The sequence below is a fragment of the Lutra lutra genome, chromosome 4, assembly GCF_902655055.1.
Source record: "Lutra lutra chromosome 4, mLutLut1.2, whole genome shotgun sequence".
NCBI lineage: Eukaryota > Metazoa > Chordata > Mammalia > Carnivora > Mustelidae > Lutra > Lutra lutra.
Window position 1 is genome coordinate 132031979 of NC_062281.1, and position 20698 is coordinate 132052676.

Below are 20698 nucleotides of genomic sequence, written 5' to 3' on the forward strand. Positions count from 1 at the left end.
CTCTCTCTCAAACAAAATCTTTTTAAAAATGAAATAAATAGGGGCGCCTGGGTGGCTCAGTGGGTTAAGCCGCTGCCTTCGGCTCAGGTCATGACCTCAGGGTCCTGGGATCGAGTCCCGCATCGGGCTCTCTGCTCAGCAGGGAGCCTGCTTCCCTCTCTCTCTCTCTCTCTCTCTCTGCCTGCCTCTCCGTCTACTTGTGATCTCTCTCTGTCAAATAAATAAATAAAATCTTTAAAAAAAAATGAAATAAATAAAAACAGATAATAATATCCCATTATTTAATGAGTAATAAATATATGGTTTATCATTCCTTACTCACTAGAAACCATTCAGGATCTCCCACTCCACTTCAAATTTGTTTTTGCTCTGTTAGACCTACTAGGCACATTAAGAAGACAATTAAGAAGACAAGAAACCTAACCTCATTGTGAATGTTTAATACTTTTCAGATCTTATGATTCTCAGTTAATCCTATTTCTTCAACCCCTCCATACCAGTCCTAGAGATGCAAAATATATAGTTGATTTAAAATATTGTGTAGGGGCGCCTGGGTGGCTCAGTGGGTTAAAGCCTCTGCCTTCAGCTCAGGTCATGATCCCAGGGTCCTGGGATCGAGCCCCGCATCGGGCTCTCTGCTCAGCGGGGAGCCTGCTTCTTCCTCTCTCTCTGCCTGCCTCTCCGCCTACTTGTGATATCTCTCTCTCTGTCAAATAAATAAATAAAATTTTTAAAAAAATTAAAAAAATAAATAAAATAAAATATTGTGTAAATTCTACAGGTGCCTGGGAGGCTCAATCAGTTAAGTGTCTGCCTTTGGCTCAGCTCATGATCTCAGTCCTGGGATGGAGCCCAGAATTGAGCTTTGTGTTCAGCCGGGGGTCTGCTTCTTCCTCTCCCACTGCCCCTTTCCCACTTCTCGTCTTCTCTCTCAAATAAATAATCTTAAAAAAAAAAAAAACAAACAACTCTTAATATTGTCTTTTAACTTAAAAATTTTAAAATGTAGGGGTGCCTGGGTGGCTCAGTCAGTTTAGTGTCTGCCTTTGGCTCAGGTCATGATCTCAGGGTCCTGGGATGGAGTTCCGTGTTGGGCTCCTTGCTCGGCAGGAGCCTGCTTCTCCCTCTCCTAGCCTGCCACTCCTCCTGAGTGTGCTCTCTCTTTCTATCAAATAAATAAATAAATGTTTTAAAAATTTTTTAAAAATGGAGGCACCTGGGTGGCTCAGTGGGTTAAGCCTCTGCCTTCGGCTCAGGTCATGATCCCAGGGTCCTGGGATTGAGCCCCACATCAGGCTCTCTGCTCAGTGGGGAGCCTGCTTTCCCACCCCTCCACCCCCGCCTGCCTCTCTGCCTACTTGTGATCTCTGTCAAACAAATAAATAAAAATCTTTAAAAACAATTTTTAATGTAAATATCTCTCAAGCTTTTCTCTAATACAGAACATGTAACTTAATACTACTTCTTGTCCAGATTTTTCATATTCATATTCATTTCATATTCATCTCAGTGCCATCCCTTTAACAGAAACAGGAATGGAGTTCTTTGCCTCCAGTTTTATTTCTCATGTTTAAGACTGTATCCAAAACTTACTTTCCTCTGCCATTTACTTTCCTCTCCTTTCCTTTATCCAACCTCCTGTTTCCTCTTCCTAAAATTATCTCTATAAGACAGGAGCTTGGCTGGCTTAGTCAATAGAACACACGACTCTTGATCTTGGGGTCATGAGTTAGAGTCCCATGTGTGGCATAGATTTTACTTAAAATGAGAAAAAAAATTGAAAACAATTTTCTCTATAAGAATGGCTCAAGAACTGGATTCACACGAGCCAAATTTCTAAAGGCTACAGAGATGTACCTATTAACTTTTAGTTTGGGAGAGATTACTGTACTTCCAAGTGATTATAGAGCTTCCATAAGCATTGTACTCATTAAAAATTTTTCTCAGTAAAAGCTGCAGCAATTTTTTTCTTCCTCCCCTCCTCTTCCTCTTCTCAACACCTCTTTCCTCTATCTCTCTTTACAATGATAGAATATCACATATTTTGGATAGTAACTTTTTTACTTGGAAAAGCATTAATTTAATTTATATTATTTATCTAAAAGATCAGATGTGGCCTTGAAGTATTCTGAGAATAACATTGGCATACATTTTTTTTGGCATACATTTTTTTAAGTTAATGATGAATACATTTCAATTCTGAGCTCTTAATTCCCTTCTTAAAAAAATAGCAGTTTTCATAACTAATCTTTTAAGTTTTCTAGTTAACACCATCAAATTATAGATTCATATTCTACATGTTCACAAGTGACTCAAAATATTTCAAATGTGCTGAATTATACAGACCACACGAAGAAGTAGGTAAATGTACTTTAACAGAATCTGTTAAATCTTGGAAATTTAATAACAGGGGACATCATAACATGTTAATAGGAACTGTTACAGAAAATAAGAAACAAGGTATCTCAGAATTCCCTTACAAGCTTGCTTTTTAGCTATAGGCAAGTCACTTAGCATCTCCGGGTTTACTTCCTCATCTAGAAAATGTGATCTCTAAAATTCTCCCAGCTTCAAAACTTTTATGAATTTTATGAATTAAAAAATCACAGAAAAAAAATGATAAAAAGCTTGAAATACTCAATCTATAGAACTTGTCTAATCAAATAAATATTGATGAAGCTATAATGTAAAAGTAACAAACCACATTTCTTTCTATAACTCTCCATAAAGTGGGAATATATATGTATAAAAGCCAAGTATATAGGTAAGTACACTACACTACACACTGTTGCATAACCATTGTATTAGATTCTGGGTAATGTTTAAGCTTAACACTGTGAGGTTAATAGTCCTTGAAATACAAGAATAATTACTTCTAAGCCATTTACCAAGTCTAATCACATATATTAATTTCATTTTTTCCATCATAACTAGTTATATTTTTTTCTTAAAAATAAACAAAAGTACTTTCAATTCCTTGCCCCCAAGAAAGGCTCATAATAGGTAGGAGTAATGAGCTAAAAGATAAAAGGTCACAAACTCAGATGCGTTCAGAGGCAGTGAAGTAAATGAACTAAATGTGTGAAGTGGCTTCATATAACACAGTTGAGATTGTTAGGTCAGTGACAACAGTTCACACCTTGCCTAAAGACTTCCTAATTATAAAGCATAAGCAATCTGGTTTTTCTGGTAGGAAAGATAAACATCTCTATCAATGAGCTTACTACCATCTCCAACACTGCCAAACTATTTCGGGTATCCGAGTTCGAGGTTGAATTGAAAGAGACCATTTTTTTTTAATCAAAAGTACTAAATAAATAAATTAATAATACTAATACTAAATAAATAAATAAAAATCAAAAGTACTTTCACAATTTACATAAATAAGAAAACTTCAAACTATTTTTACATTAATTCAGCACTCAACAAATAAAAATTGGGAACCAACTACATGCTAAGGCATTATCAGTATTAAGGCAAGAAAGATACTGGCATACTGTTTCTATATAGCAATGAAAATTAATTGTTTTATACTAAAAGAATAATTCTGTACTTCAAAAAATACTTTTTAGGGGCGCCTGGGTGGCTCAGTGGGTTAAAGCCTCTGCCTTGGGCTCAGGTCATGATCTCAAGGTCCTGAGATCGAGCCCGGCATCAGGCTCTCTGCTCCGCGGGGAGCCTGCTTCCCCCCCTCTCTCTCTCTGCCTGCCTCTCTGCCTACTTGTGATCTCTGTCTGTCAAATAAATAAAAACTTGAAAAAAATACTTTTTAATTCAAAGATTATCTATCTACCTAGTCTATAAATCCTCTATTTAACTTGGGAGAAAATGCTTAATCAAAAAAATTGCAATAATTGACAGTGAGTTTAGTATGGAAACCACATCCACCACTCTTGACTGATGCTTTTCAGCTCTTTAGACCTGTGAGAAAATGTTTGTGACATACTTCCCTTAGGAGTTTTATTTTTTAAAGATTTTATTTAGAGACAGAGTACAAGCAGAGGGAGCAGCAGAGGGAGAGGGAGAAGCAGGCTCCCCACCAAGCAGAGAGCCTAAAGTGGGGCTCCATCCCAGGACCCTGAAATCATGACCCTAGCCAAAGGCAGATGCTTAACCAATTGAGCCACCCAGGCGCCCCTCCTAAGAGTTTAAACTGTTGTTCAGAGAACAGAATAATAAAGGGATTATTTATAAATTAGGTGGAGTAGTAAGTATGATTAGCTGAATTCTCTGGCATTTTCAACATTTTCTTTTTTTAATTTTTTAGTAACCATTACACCCAGCATGGGGCTCAAACTTACAACCCCAAGATCAAGAGTCGCATGCTTTACCAACTGAGCCAGCCAGATTCCATTTACAACTAAAGCATATGCTTGGTCTCAGCAATTCTATTCTTAGATATATATATCCAAGAAAATAGAAAAGTTCTGTACACAAAAACTTGTGCAAAAATGTTCATAGTTAGGTGCTTAGGCGGCTCAGTGGTTTAAAGCCTCTGCCTTCAGCTCAGGTCATGATCTCAGGGTCCTGGGATCGAGCCCCGAGTCAGGTTCCTTGCTCAGTGGGGAGCCTGCTTCCTCCTGTCTCTCTGCCTGCCTCTCTGCCTATTTGTGATCTCTGTCAAATAAATAAAAATCTTTAAGAAAAAAAAAGAGAAAAAATCATATCTTATTTAAAAAAAAAAGTTCATAGCAACATTATTCACAACAGCCAAAAAGAGGAAATAACCTAAATGTCCATCAGCTAATAAATGTAAAAGTAAAACGTGGTTATCTCCATAGAACAGAACATTATTTGGCCGTAAAAAAGAACAAAATACTGATACATGATACAACATGGATGTACTTGAAAACATGATGTTAAGTGAGAGAGGCTGAGGGAAGAAAACCACATATTCTTTGATCCCATTTGTACTAGATGCCCAGAATAGACCAATCTGTAGAGACAGAAAGTGGATTTGTTTATTCCCTGGACACTGAAGAATAGGAAGTGAGTGCTAATGGATATGGATTTTCTTTTTCAGGTGATGAAAATGTTCTGATTTAGTGGTTACACAACTCTGTGAATATACTAACCACTGAACGATATACTTTTAAAAAGCTAAGCTTTATGGCATGTCAGTTACAATGCAGTAAGGCTATAAAGTATGTGGTGATTAGAGCCCATTTACTGTATCTCTAAAAGAATCCTCGTACTCTACTGAAGGGTGATAGGATCCAGTGTACCTTGTACATAGATCAGTCATCTTAAAAGCTACTTTTGAACCAAAAACTTTGTTTCAAGACATCATTCTTACTGTGGTCAAAAAAAAAAAAAAAAGAAAGCAAAATAATTTTTAAACGTAAATATATTTAAAAAATTAAAACACCCAAGAAATGCAATCTATACATATGAAAAAGTAAAATATTTATATGCATAACAAGTAGTAGCAATGTCATTCATAAGCAGCAGTTAGTGTTTCTTTTCCCCATATTTTGGCATAACACCATAGTGGTAGTTTATTCTTTTTAGGGAAATTGCATAAGATACATATAGCATATGATGAGTAAGTTATAGAAGATTGTGTAATTGGAAAATTATTTCCAAGTAACAATATTTCCTCTAAAAACACATTTATTATTAAACAAGTTATTTTAAACTAGTGGACAATAAAATGTGCCTATAATTTATTAAGTCCAAGATATATAGTCAACTTGCATAAAATTACATATGGCATTTTAAAAACAGCCTATTTCTAAAATATCAGTAATTCAGGCAATTGGGGGTTTCCACAGGAGATAAATTGCAATTTACTCTTTATGATGAAAAGGTGTGCCTTAAGAACATTACAACCATGTTATTAAGAAAAATGCTACAGCATACTTTAAAAACCAAAATGGTAAAATATATGCATTAGGATATTCTTTTATGGGTCCCAGCCCGATAGCAACATTTCAGTTGGAGATTTAAATCTAGTTAACCACATTTCCAAATTACTTGGGTTTTTATTTTCTAGAAATATATATCACATGTGTAGGTGAGTTAAGAACTTAAATTTCCATTAAAAATGAGAAACTATCATACTGACAATGTAAAAATAAAAGAAATAAAGTACTTGGATAATCTAGTACTTTATTAGAAATATATCCACTAACGCCACAAAAACAAATTTTACATGTAAGCAAAATACTAAAAATTTCTGATTTGGGAGAAATGAAATAAAATACAGTGAATGGTTGTGTCTTCATCTCTAACTGTAAAAATCCCTTTTGCCTATTTATTTGACCCGTCTCTATTCATGCAATTTAATGAATCCTCAAGATAATTTACACATCTTAATACAGAATTCACATCTACATCAGTAAACTGCCAGTCCTTTTATATTTTCAGTGCCTTATCAAAATATGGGTAACAAAGTTTTTCATTCTATGAGGCAGGAAGATGTTTCCTAAGTACTTCTTTGGATGATGAGGATATAGTATCTGGGAAGGACACGTCAAATTCTATTAGAAGGTCACCACGCTGGTCAGGATTTTTTGGAAATGGCAGCCCATATCCAATAATTCTTCTCCTCATTCCAGGCTTCACAATATCATTTATTGACATAGGTATGGTTCTTCCATCCATTGTTGGCACATTAACTGAGCAGCCACACAATGCCTAAAATAGACCAAATAAAATTAACAAACTTCAGAACTTCAAAAACTCAACAACAAAACTTGGTATAAAGGATGAAACCATAAGGTAAAATCTTAACTTCCAAAAGCATATCAATAAGTTTAAGACTTTTTCCCCTATTAAAAAAATCCCTTCAGGTCATGCATGATCAGACACACTACAAAAGAAGGAAAGGCGAAGGGAAAGGGAAGGAAAGGAAAGAGAAGTAAAGGAGGTCTTCCACATTGTCTTGAAATGAAATGGAGGTTGCCGTTACAACATTCAAGATGCAGGGATGGATCTGGACAAGAAAAGAGGGAGAAATTTAGGAGTGAGGGGAATTAGAATAAGAGCACCTACCTACTTCTTTGGAAAGAAAAATGTTAGGATAAGAAATACATTTTATTAGTTTAGTCAACAAATGTTTACTGAGTGCTACTATATGCCACACATTCCTTCTAGATACTGAGCATAGGGACCATGAACACAGATCCCACCTCAGGGAATGCTCAAGGAACTCAGAAGCAAACCAGGAATAATACAGTAACATTAGCACAGAGGTACAGAAGTCTTTTGTGAGACAGAGAGCACCCAGCTTACCCCCCTTAGCTTCTGAGAGTACAGAATACTTGAGCTAAACATTAAACCAGTAGCAGGTTTCAAGGCAGAGTAAGTAACAACAGTGCTCCAAAGGTTAGAAATCAGACGATGACATAAATGTATATAAGATAATAATAGAGGAAACTTAGGGAAATGCATAAACATTTATGGGTAGAAATCGGATTGAAAATGACCTTTCATTTTAAGCTTAAACGTCTGGACTTTATGGTAGATAGTATGTGGGATCATTTAAGCATTTTAAGCAGATAACTGACATGGCCATTTTTGCAGGATTATAATCCAATTTGAAAAATGATGTCTAAAAATAGAACAAATAAGGACTCATATTAAAGCAGTATGCTTATAAATTATTTTAAATTAATATCTTTTTGGTTATATAATTATTACTCCAAATTAACAATTTTAGAAAAAATCTTATACATCGACTTCAATAACAATGCACAGCTCATAAACCATACCTATAAAATTTGAGTAGTGTAAAGCCAGTATTAAGCTTCCTAGTACATAATCTGGTTAGCACTTCAAGTTGGCATTTAAATTTTTAGTACAGGTAACTAAACTTAGAAAATATAATCTTATCCATAAAAGAAGTATAATAGTAGTACTACCTCTGAAGCATTCTTCTTTTTTTTTTTAAGATTTATTTATTTGATAGAGAGAGAGGGAATACAAGCAGGGGGAATGGGAGAGGGAGAAGCAGGCTTCCCGCTGAGCGGGGAGCCCGTTGCGGGGCTCAATCCCAGGATACTGGGATCATGACCTGAGCTAAAGGCAGACACCCAATGACTGAGCCACCCAGGTGCCCCACCTCTGGAGGGTTCTTATGAGAACTTAAAAAATAATGTGTACTAAACATTTAATAAATATTAGCTATTATTTAGATACATTCCCTAAGAATGGAGGCATAATTCTGTTTGGTTTCAGAATCCCAAGTCGTACTAACTTACCTCTCGTAAACTAATTTTAGCAGTGTAAATTATATTTGATCCATCCCTTTTAAATTTTGGGTGATCCTTATCTTTAATGATAAAAACAATGTCTGCTGGGATACTAGTCGGTGTTTCATCTCCTTCCCTTGGAAAAGTAATTTTGGTGCCTTCTTTCCACCCTTTTTTAATCTCGATGGTGAGAATTTTGTCCTCAGATCTATAACTCCTTCCATCAGGATTTAACCTTTTTCGAGAAATCTTCATCCGTTTGGTACAACCAGTATATATTTCTTCAAGTGATACTCTAAGTTCATGAATAACCGGAGGATCTTGTCTGATGCGGGAGGGCCCCACAGAATTTCTGTCTCTTGGATATCCATTCATGCTGAATCCAAAAGCACTGAAAGGATCTCCATCTACTTCCATTTCATCAGACTCTCTACCACCAGCCATCCGTCTTCCGAAGAAAATTTCAAAGGGATTGGAACCTCCAAAAAATGCTGCAAATGTGGCATGAGGATCTCCATGGAAAGTGTACCGGAAGGTACCACCCTGTCCATCAGTGCCTCCTGCTCCTCCTTTCAATCCTAAACGAACGAATAAACATGATTAGGAAAACGCTTGCAATTCTTGAAAGTGAAATTTGTAAAAACTGTATTACTAACAAACTTTGGCCAACTTAGGTTACAATCTATTAATAAATTGGCCAGAAATGCCATTATGACTAAATGCAGAACAGCTACCTAACTTTTGACCATTCCATCCTAAGGTCAACTTTTAGCTTTCAAATTCTTCCTCCAAATCCCCATGTTTAGTGACAATTTATTCCTGAATCTTTGTTCCACTGGTAAATAAAATAAAACCGGAAACTTCTTATCTCATAAACTACTGGTTGGACAATCTAAAGCATAGAAATGTAACTTTTCAAAAGATGTCAATTGAAATAGGTCTTTGGTAATCAATGCAAAATGCATGACCTAAATCGTTAAGTGCCATTATAATCACTGAGCATAATCAACAATATAAAATACCATCTTCATACTAACTAGCTTTATTTCAGTACTTTTACTGAAGAGTTAATTAAAATGAACTCTTTCTGTGGCGGAAAAGGAAAAAATTCTAATAATAGGACACTGTATGAAAAATGTTTTTTTAGACTCCAAAATTATTATCCCTATTCTAGCTAACAAAATTGTTTATCTAGGCTTACCATGTGATGGCATTAATTTCAACAGTATGTAAAAGAAGATTAAAATCAAGCACTGTAAACCCTCTTGACATGTTAGTCCTTTGGACTGGTAATTTCTGCCTATTGTGGACAACTCGCTTCAGACACCAAGACAGTGACGTTTGACCCTATTCTTTAAGGTTCGGCTAAGTAATATGTAGCTCACAAGCAATCACATATCTGGAATTAGCATTTTCTGTTACATACCAAAGCAAGTTTCTATTAAAACCCATAAAACATTAGTATAGTGACCTTTTAAGGGATCAATACTGACAAGGATTTATATCATTACAGCAGTAGCAAAGATTCTGAATGACTGTTACGGGAGTTCCTGACAAAGGAAGCAAGCAGGAAGAAAATCTAAAAATCTTAAAACTGTGACAAGTCCTAGAGATTAAACTAAGTGATTCTAATATGTTCAAATAGTAATTTGAGGGCAGGAAATACATTTTAATTCATTTTTGCATTGCTCACATATACAGGGTGAAAATGATAGGTGCTTGTATTTATTGAATAGAGAATGAACTGGTTCTTAAAGTCTATTTAAACTTTAAAAGGTATCTTGAGTATCAGGATAGAAAAGAGACAAAAGCAAAAGCAAAAGCAATATATTGTATAATATATAGCAATATAAATATAAAGTATAACCACACATACACATTTGAGACTTAATAATAAAAAAATTATACTCAGCATGCTTTCAAAGAGACTTAGTTTTGTATGTTTTATTCTATTTGTCTTCTTCAATTAAAAGGGATACATAAATTCTGTGTCATCCAACAGTCTCAGCTGATGTTTACATTTTTACCTCCATCCATGAACAGAAATCTGGAAAGACCAAGAAAAGTCTAATAATCTGTAAACTGTCAAAATATGTATTAAATGATATATCCAAAGAGCAGTTAGGATATCCCTTATAGAAACAGAATGACCAGCAAAAGCAGAACAAGGATTTTTAAACATGCAGTTCATACAAATTTCTTTTTATAAATTTTAGCAGTTCAGTTATAACTCCAAATGTTAAAAAAAAAAAAAAAAGCTAGAGACAGAATTTTACAAATGATAGCTTAGGTATATAACTCAAGGTCATGATCAATGTGACTAAACCAATGCTTAAATTACTTCAATCTTTTTATTTTTCATCCCACAAATATAATAGAGTATAATAGTTTAACAGAGAGTTAATAACATAAATTGAGTAAATTACCTTGCCCAATCTCACTCTCTACAAGTCAATATCTAAATGTTTTGGACTCATGATAAATTCATGAAAAGAAGGAATAACATTTTAAGTTTTTTTTTTTTTTATTATGGGTTTGGGTTCTCCCTAAAACCTCTTCCCTCCTCTGCCAAAATTGGTAACTCAATCAGGATTACAGAGTCCCTGAGAAGATTCACAGTCTGAAGTGACATTTATCAAAGCTGACAGGAAAGCTCCAATGAAACTTTGACGTTTTCCTTGACACTAAACAGTCAAGTACATAGCTTAGATAAAGGACAAGACTGCTATATAATGACTGCAAAAAATCCTACCAAAAGTCACAACAATATAACATGAATTGTTATGCAAGGACTGCCTTGCCTAGCACTTGAATTGTACCAAGCATGTTATCAACCATACAGTCAACTCTTTATTACGTATGTTTTGACTGCTTGTGGAAAATTTTTAATATTCAATTGGATTCCCTCTGCTCTCCAAAATGTTTTCTAGACACCATCATCACTTTGCGTGTCAAGGAATATGCTCTAGAATCAACATTTGCCTATGCTACAGAAAGACTGCTATTATTTAAAACCAACCAACCAATTTGCAATCCAAAAACAAATATATGTTCGGTTACAATCTATAACCATGATTTCCACTAGTTAGTTGAAAGTGTGTCAAAAGCAGCAGCACTGGAGAAGAATTAGGATTTAAAAGAAAAAAAATTAGGATTTTAATAACTCTTACTTTAAGGAGATCTGATATGTAAAAATCTATAGATTTATAGCAAGACGTACAGAGTTACTAGCATAATGAGATCCTTTAAGCAGCTTTGACTCACAAAAATCCAACTTATTTTTAAAAATACATAGTTGGTTAGCTATGTTAACTAAAGAACTAAAGAAGCAAGCTGGTATAGATTAATAGACTGAACACAAGTTTGATCATTAAATACTACCTTTCAGTATTTAATCAAAGTTATTGAGTAAACTATAAACAAAAAAAAAGGGGGGGGCATAAAGAAAAAGAAATGTTAGAGAACTAGGATACTGTAAGGATGTGTTACTAAAAATTTTTTTTTCAGTCTTTTAATGCAAACTTCTGTTCATATCCACTGAACAATTCAGAACTAAACCTGAAACTTTCTGGGAGAGACAGGTTCAAAATCCAATTTTAAATTTATGTAGTTATTTTTTTGTTTTCAAATGGTTCAAGTATGGAGAACATTTCTCCCTTTTTAAAAATAGCTTTATTTCTTATATACTGTAAAATTAACCCATTGCAAATATATAATTCAGTGATTTTAGTGAAGTTGTAGAGTTCTGCAGCCATCATCGCAGCCCAGTTATAGATCATTTCTAGCAACCCAACAAGCTTTCTTAATTTCTATCTGTAGCTAACCTCTGCTCCCACTTCCAGCACTAAGCAACTCACTGATCTGCTTTCTTTCTCTATGACTGTGCCTTTTCCATGCATTTCATATAAATGGAATCATAGAATATGTAGCCTTTGACAATCTGACTTCTGTTATCTGGCATAGTTTTTAAGTTCATCCATGTTGTAGCATGTTTTATTAAATCAATGCTTTCAATTGCTAAGTAGTATTTTAGGGTGTACGTGTGTGTGCATGTGTGTGGGTGTGTGTACACGTATGTATATGCCACTTTCTGTTTATCCATTCACTTAATGATAGTACTTTAAAATTGTTCCCAGTTTGGGGCCATTACAAATAATGCTGCTCTGAGCATTCACGTACATGTCTTTTTGTGGATCTATGTTTTCATTTCTCTTTCATAGATTCCTATGAGTGGAACTGCTGGGTCATATGGTAAATTTAAAACATCTCTATTTTTATCCAAAATTTTTTAAACCCAACCTTTAAAATTGTGGATGTTACAGATTTTCAAAACATGAATAAACTGGATCACTGGTTTTCTATTTTTTTTTTTAAGATTTTATTTATTTATTTCAACGAGACAGAGAAAGCATGAGAAGTGGAAGGTCAGGGGAAGAAGCAGACTCCCTGCTGAGCAGGGAACCCAATGTGGGACTCGATCCCGGGACTCTTAGGATAATGACCTGAGCTGAAGGCAGTTGCTTAAACCAACTGAGCCACCCAGGGGCCCCTCTCTTACTTTCTAAGTATGTAAGTTTAGCTTGTTCAACTCATACACTTTACAGTTCATGGTTTCTGTACCCACTGTCCCACACCTTGAAAGACAGTGTAATGGGGGGGGGGGGTGTTAAGCAGTATATTACATAAATTACTAATAGCTCCACAGTCCTTAAATTCAGTGTTTTGTTACTACTGGAGAACACATTGGGTGATGGAACCAGGCCTGCAGGCACAAACTGACCAATGAAAGGCAAAGACAAAAAAATATTTTTCCACATTAAAACAGTATACCTAAAAGGGATTTTCTCAAAGTATAAATGAACTATTCTGAATAAAGAGCAAATAAACATAATGCTTTTCTGTAAAGGAAGAATAATTTCTAAAAAATAATCAAATAATTTTCATTTAACTATATTCTGAAGTCACTCATAACTAGAGAATATTTCTGAATATATTTCAGTGCTTTAAAACACTTTTTGTTCCCTATTACCTCTATTGCTTGTATCAGTTATCTGAATCAAGAACCAAAAAAAAAAAAAATTCAGGGTACAAAAATGACATTGCTTTCATTTTTAAAAAAATTCATCCACTGATAATGATTAGTAAGCATCAAACTAGAGAAACAGCACTCAAGGAAAAAACTATTAAGAGGTAATATTAAGAAAAATGTATCATCTGATGACTTGAAAATTCTGAAGATAAATATCCTTAGAAAATACTGAATTCTACGGCTTAGTTATAAACAAACTTGAGCTATCAATGAGATGTGGTTTAAGCAGTGGATATCTGCTTTTTCAGGGGGAATGGCTGTGGATTCCCTTACAAAATTACAAATAACTTTTTAGAAAGAGCATATTGTTTGTAGTACCTCAGAATCTTGCTTAGCTTTTGAGATGAATCGAATCATAGTATTTTGATTAGTACAGCCATAAGGAACAAGCAGAATTGAACTGGCCATTACCTGCCTTTTTCAATATTGACTTTGGAAGAACCTGACACTGCAGGTCCTCATCACACCAAAACCAAGAACAGAAATTGCAATTTTTGGCTACTCAGATCAAAAAGAAAAACAAAACAAATCAAAAAAGGAAGAGGGGGGGCGCCTGGGTGGCTCAGTGGGTTAAGCCGCTGCCTTCGGCTCAGGTCATGATCTCAGGGTCCTGGGATCGAGTCCCACATCGGGCTCTCTGCTCAGCAAGAAGCCTGCTTCCCCCCCCCTCTCTCTCTCTCTCTCTCTGCCTTCCTCTCTCTACTTGTGATCTCTCTCTGTCAAATAAATAAATAAAATCTTTAAAAAAAAAAAAAAAAAAAAAAAAAAAAGGAAGAGGGAAAAAAAAACAAAACCCTTTACACAATCAATCTGCTTATATAAATTTAGTTTTTTAACTCAAAATGAGTAGTTACTGCTTCACTGTAAATTAGGATATATTTCTGATTAAGAAAACTTTATGTTAAATGTGATAAAGGAGGCAAAGAATGATACAATGATTTAAAAGAATACTTTGGGAGAAAAAATTAATGAAGTAACTTAGTCCTGATTCAAAATGTTGAAAATCCCAGAATCTGTAGGAATTAAAGTGTTTTTGTTATTGCTGTTAATTAGCAATTTAAAATAGTCTTACCTTATAGCTACATTTATATGCAAATGATGGACAAAAATAATTTAAAATACAGAATGATAAAAGGATAATCTTAATAACCCTCATTTACTGTATTCAACTAGTTTCTGATCTCACAATGAAAGAAACAAAAGTATGGCAGGGAGAGGAAAGGGAAGTTGTCATGCTTTCCTCTATACCTAGATAGTAAAATTTCCAAAGAAATGTTACCTAAAAGTAAATCAATAATTGGTCTAACTAGGTGGCCATTTTAGGTCAAAAATTGTATTTCTGAGATCTCATTTTCTTGGCACACAATTACTGTTTACAATTAAGCTAAAAACTTGTTCTGGTATTTTATGACATCAGGAAAATTCTTTCCTCTCCAGGCGGAATGCCAAAAACAACTAGAGCTAAATGCCTGGGCCTTCTGCTTCTCAGAGAGATGATTCTCTCTTGTTCAATCTAAATTAAATTACTATCAGAAAGAAAAAAACTTCTTTTGTTTTTGTGAATAAAATATAAACTACCCAGAATTTGAACTGCCATCTTAACATTTTAAGGGCTTATACTGGTTATGGCAGAAAATTCATTAGAATACAAAACAGGTTGCATAAGACTTTTGACACAATTCATTAATGAGTATGGGAATGTAAGGTTTCTTTTCAAATACACAATGTTAACATTATAAATCCAGTGGCAGAATAAATATGTATTTAAAAATGCCAAAATTTAAAAAGGGCAAACAAGTACATTTCATTCACAGCTATGTAATAATATTCATTCAGATGCTCAAAGATGAAATCTTATTGTTATCCATTATTTTTCTTTCTACTTTCGATGTCTGAGAATTTAATTTAAAGATAACCAGAAGGCTGAAAGAGAGGGGAAAAGAGAGAGTGAGACAGAGCCAGAGAGACCAAAAGATATACAAGGAATACTTACCTTCCTCCCCAAACTGATCATATATTTCTCTCTTTTTAGGATCACTCAATACTTCATAAGCTTCTGCGACCTCTTTAAATTTTTCCTCTGCTTGAGGAGATTTGTTCTTGTCCGGATGAAATTTGAGGGCTTGTTTTCGGTAAGCCTTTTTAATATCTTCATCTGAAGCTCCTTTTTCAATTCCCAAAATGCAATAATAGTCTTTCCCCATTTCGAATGCCTTGAAATGAACTTAGATTTCCCTTTGTGAAAGAAAACAGCGTCCCCAGTCTTAGCAGTATGATTCTAAGAAAAATAAACCAAGCTGGGTATTTTAAAAGTTAAAGCAAATCAGCAATTCAGCTTCGCTGTCTTAAGGCAGCAAGCAAACCGCGTCTCTGTATTTAATTCCTTCCCCAAAGGCTCACTTACAGATAAATATACACTACACAGGAGACGGCCTCCTTCTAGATCCTCCCATTTTCACTACGTGTCTCTGTACTTTCTAGAACAGCAAATGCTACAGGACGTCACTTCCCCAGCTGCCTCTAGTCAAAGTACTGAGCTAGGTTTTCTCCTCCTCCAGGATTAACTATTCCTTTTCCTTCTGGCTCTCCCAGTTTTATTTCCCTTTTAAGAAGCTAAGTGGATTCAAAAACCAATTATTTCAGCATAGCAGGTCATAACTACATATTTATTCACTCTACTGTAGGTGAAAAAACAACAAAGATAATTATAGCCATTAGGCATCCTATGTTAAAATAAATTAAAGGTATTATACAAATAAAGGTACCCTTGAACTTATTTTAGGTATTTTAATTTTTATTTCAAGTTATCCAAATGAAAGATATACAATACCAAAATATGGTTTGTTTAAATTAAAATTTTCAAATAATTTGTGTCATTTTTAGAATTCCTGGGTCTAGCAATCAGAAATGCCAGGAAGTCAATTTACTAATTTCACATTGTAAAGGCCACATATCATAAACATCAAAAGCAGTAAGGGACTTAAATACTATTTTAACTAGTGGTTTTAACTAGTTTTTTGTAGTATACAAGAGTTAATAGTTCTGGCAAACTAAATATTTGTGAAAGCTTCATATCTGATTTTAGTTACTTCAGCAAAAACAGAATGAGAGCCTGCTTCTCAGCCCCTCCCCGCCTCCACCCAATTCCTAGGGTCACTATTTAAAGAATTTCTGTGCTGCAGGAAAGATAGAAGACAAGTATCAGGTTACAGACAGTAAATACTCATGTTTCTTGTAAGACCTTGACTGGATCATCTTAAAAATTGGATATGCTATTTACGGGGCAGTGATATGAGAAGTATTTTTTTCTTTTGAAAACACATTTCCCTAATTATAAATAGCAATACTCATTGCTGAGGGTTTTGGAAAACACAGAAGTAAAAAAGAAGAAAAAAATACAAAATAAAAACCTATCATACCACTCTAGGTAATCCCTGCTAAATGTTAGTATATTTCCTTTTTTTTCTGATACTTATGTTTATTTGTTGTAGTTTTGTATTTTTTTTTTTTGTTAACAAAGTTTATATCCTCTCATTTACATACTCTTTCGATGTCTGCTTTTATATATGTATATATATTTCTTTTTTGGATGCTTATGAGAAATTTTTTTTTTTTAAGATTTTATTTATTTATTTTCCAGAGAGAGAGAGAGCACAAACAGAGGAAATGACAGGCAGAGGAAGAGAAAGAAGCAGGCTCCCATTGAGCAGAGAGCCTGATGCGGGACTCGATCCCAGGACCCTAGGACCATGACCCGAGCTGAAGGCAGAGGCTTAACCCTCTGAGCCACCCAGGCGCCCCGTATGATAAATATTTTCAATGTATATTACTCATCTTTTCTCTCCTATATTGTTTTGTCATCTTTTCAAAACTGTTCCCATTTCTAATATAATGGAAAGATGGATTCATAAAAAAATGTGAAAAGAATTGCACAAAGCCCTATAAATAGCTTAAATCTGTAAAATTTAAAAGAAAAACAGAACATGTAAAGGAAAAAGAAATGTACATATGTGTTTAGAGTATGATGAAAAGTTAATGATCACATGTTTAAAGATATGGGAACCTATTTTATATGCCAAGCAACTTTACATTCATGACTCAGCAATTCTTTCAGAACGTTCATCTCCGGGGCGCCTGGGTGGCTCAGTGGGTTAAAGCCTCTGCCTTCAGCTCAGGTCATGATCCCAGGGTCCTGGAATCAAGCCCCACATAGGCTCTCTGCTCAGCTGGGAGCTCCCCCCCCCCCCCATGTTCTGCCTACTTGTGATCTCTGTCAAATAAATAAATATAATCTTAAAAAAAAAAAAAAAAGAACATTCATCTTTGTACATTTGATAGCTAGGATTAGGTATGTTCAGAGATGATGAAAAGTTAATGATCACATGTTAAACTTTAAAGATGTGGGAACACCTACTTTATATGCCAAGCAGCTTTACATTCATGATTCAGCAATTCTTTCAGAACGTTCATCTTTGTACATTTGATAGCTAGGATTTCCTATTTTTCAAAATTCTCTCCTTTAAAAATACTTTGGTATTAGAAATGTATAGCATCTGTCTAGCCTATATATAGGTTACAGAGGTTGGTCAGCTAGTTATTCAAATTTTTTAGTCCCACCAAGGAATACTCCATGTCAAAAGGTTAACCATTCAAATTCAAAAAAGCCTGGGGAAAAATGCTAATATCCAAAGTCACCCTAAGACTCCTTCTTAAAAAAAAAAAAAAATGCAAGTTGAAGTCCAGTGCAATGATCAGCATCTAGAGTAAAAATATAATAAAAATCACCTTTTCTAGAATTAATTGCTCATTTAAATACTCACTACCAAAGGAACACTGACTATTACTATATGTGAAAACTCTGAATTGTTCTGGTGGGTAATACTGAGAGGAAAGAAAAACAGATACTTATCTGATTCAATCATTTTCAGATGGTTAGAAATATTATCAGGACTTGACATATTAAAGGATTTTAAAACCCAAAGACTAGATCTTTCACATTTCTGAAAAATGCATTACATATTAACAAATGGAAACAAATCTGACTTTCCACACATAGAAAAGGGTGATAAGGGATTTTCATATTTCTTCAAATATACACACAAAAAAGAATCATAGTGCTAAATTGGGAAAGCACGAACTCACCTCAACTTTGAAATTTCAAGTCAATAAGGAAGCATTTATAATTTTAAATAATATAAAACACTCTAGCTAGATTTCGATAAAATGAGTAGTGTAAATAATTCTTTCAAACATTTGGGAACAATGCCAACAGACACAGGATAAGATGTCCAGCATCACTGATCATCAGGGGAAATGCAAATCAAAACCGCAATGAGATACCACCTCACACCACTCAGAATGGCTAATATCAAGAAGACAAGAAATAACAAATGTTGCTGAAGATGTGGAGAAAAGAGAACCCTTGTGCACTGTTGGTAAGAATGTATATTGGTTAGCCATTGCACAAAATAGTACAGAGCTTCATCAGGTATTTAAAATTAGAAATACCACACAATCCAGTAATTCCACTGCTGGGTATTTATTGAAAGGAAAGAAGAACAGTAATTCAAAAAGATATATGCACCCACATATTCATTACAACATTATTTGCAGTAGCCGAGATAGGGAAGCAACCTAAGTGTCCATTCATAGATGAACAGATAAAGAAGATATTATATGTATGGAATGAGTAAGTCACAAGGATGAAAGGTACCGCATAGGGAATATAGTCAGTGGTAACATAATAGCATTGTATATTAACTTGTGGTGAGCATAACATACAGAGTTGCTGAATCATTATGTTGTACACCTGAAATTAATGCAATATTGTGTGTCAACTGTACTTCAATAAAGAAAATAAATATGGCAGCATCAGGAGGAGGTTGAGGGGATCAAGGCCAACTCATACCCAAAGCTAGGGGAGCCCAACTACCCCTCCACTACTTCAATGTCAAGTGAGCAGAAAAAAACAACATGGATCCCAGGAAACAAGGTAGGCCCAGGGAAAAAAAAAAACAGTACATTCAGGTTACTGAGGAAAAACATCCTTTTTTTTTTTTAAATAAAATATTTTATTTGTTTATTTGACAGAGAGTTAGAGAGAGAGCACAAGTAAGCAAGCATCAGGGAGAGGGGAGAGAGAGAAGCAGGCTCTCTGCTGAGCAGGGAGCCTGATGTGGGGCTCGATCCCAGGACCCTGGAATCACGACCCGAGATGAAGGCAGCCGCTCAACCAACTGAGCCACCCGGGCACCCCAACCTTTTTTTTTTTTTTTTTAAGAGCTAAAATTCTCTGGGTGCCTGGGTGGCTCGGTGGGTTAAGGCATCCAACTCTTGATCTCAGCTCAGATCTTAATCTCAGTCAGGGTCGGGAGTTGAGGTCCTGCATTGGGCTCCATGCTGGGTATGGAGCTTACTTAAAAATACAATAATAAAAATAAAATAAAATCCACTACATTTTTATTTAAAAAATGAGAAACACTCAAATAAGCAGAAAAGTTATTCCTGAAATGTGTAGATCTATACTACTCTCCTAGGATTTTCTCTCAGAGCCTTTGAAAGGAGCATGGCCCTACCCACATCTTGGTTTAGCTGTAGGAAGTGTGAGAATAAATTTATGTTGTTGTTGTTTTTAAAGATTGATTTTATTTATTTATTTATTTATTTATTTATTTATTTATTTATTTGTCAGAGAGAGAGAGAGACAGAGTACAAGCAGGGGTAGCAGCAGACAGAGTAGGCAGAGGGAGAAGCAGGCTCCCCGCCGAGCAAGAAGCCCCATGCAGGACTGGATCCCAGAACCCTAGGATCATGACCTGAGCTGAAGGCAGTGGCTTAGCCAACTGAGCCACCCAGGCATCCCTAAATTTCTGTTATTTTAAGATGCCTGCTTTGTGACAATTTGTTTAACAGCCCATGGAAACGAATATAGTGAGATATACAAAAAAGTCTGTATGATGTAAATTGACAGTTCAAAATGGGTAACAATTAAACACCCATTTATCCATTAACAATAAATAAATAATAAAAATAATTTAAAAACCATTTGGGAACAACTCACAACCCTGTGATTAAAACCTGAGCTGAGGGGACGCCTGGGTAGTTCAGTGGGTTAAGGCCTCTGCCTTCGGCTTGGGTCGTGGTCCCAGGGTCCTGGGATCTAGCCCCACATCAGGCTCTCTGCTCAGCGGGGAGCCTGCTTCCCCTGCCCCCCCCCCCCGCCTGCCTCTCTGCCTATTTGTTATCTCTGTCAAATAAATAAATAAAATCTTTAAAAACAAACAAACAAACAAACAAACAAAAAAGCCTGAGCTGAGATCAAGAGTCAGACACTTGAGTCCTATGCAGGGCTCAATCCCAGGACCCCAGGATTGTGGCCAGAGCCGCAGGCAGACACTTGACCAACTGAGCCACC

General features: G+C 35.3%; 1 protein-coding gene across 2 annotated transcripts in view; it reads right to left on the reverse strand.

The window, feature by feature from the left end:
• Positions 1–5329: 5329 nt before the first annotated feature.
• Positions 5330–20698, reverse strand: part of DNAJB4 (DnaJ heat shock protein family (Hsp40) member B4) — a 46441-nt gene continuing 31072 nt past the window's right edge. Inside the window, exons 1-3 of one of the 2 annotated variants that reach the window (XM_047726210.1) lie at positions 15278–15843; positions 8205–8773; positions 5330–6639 (exon numbers count right to left, since the gene is read on the reverse strand). In XM_047726210.1, the coding sequence (XP_047582166.1) occupies positions 6406–6639; positions 8205–8773; positions 15278–15488 (1014 nt within the window). In that variant the 5' untranslated portion in view covers positions 15489–15843 and the 3' untranslated portion in view covers positions 5330–6405. Of the gene's footprint in view, positions 6640–8204; positions 8774–15277; positions 15844–20698 lie in introns of those variants that run through there. The other variant, XM_047726211.1, reaches the window with a different exon arrangement.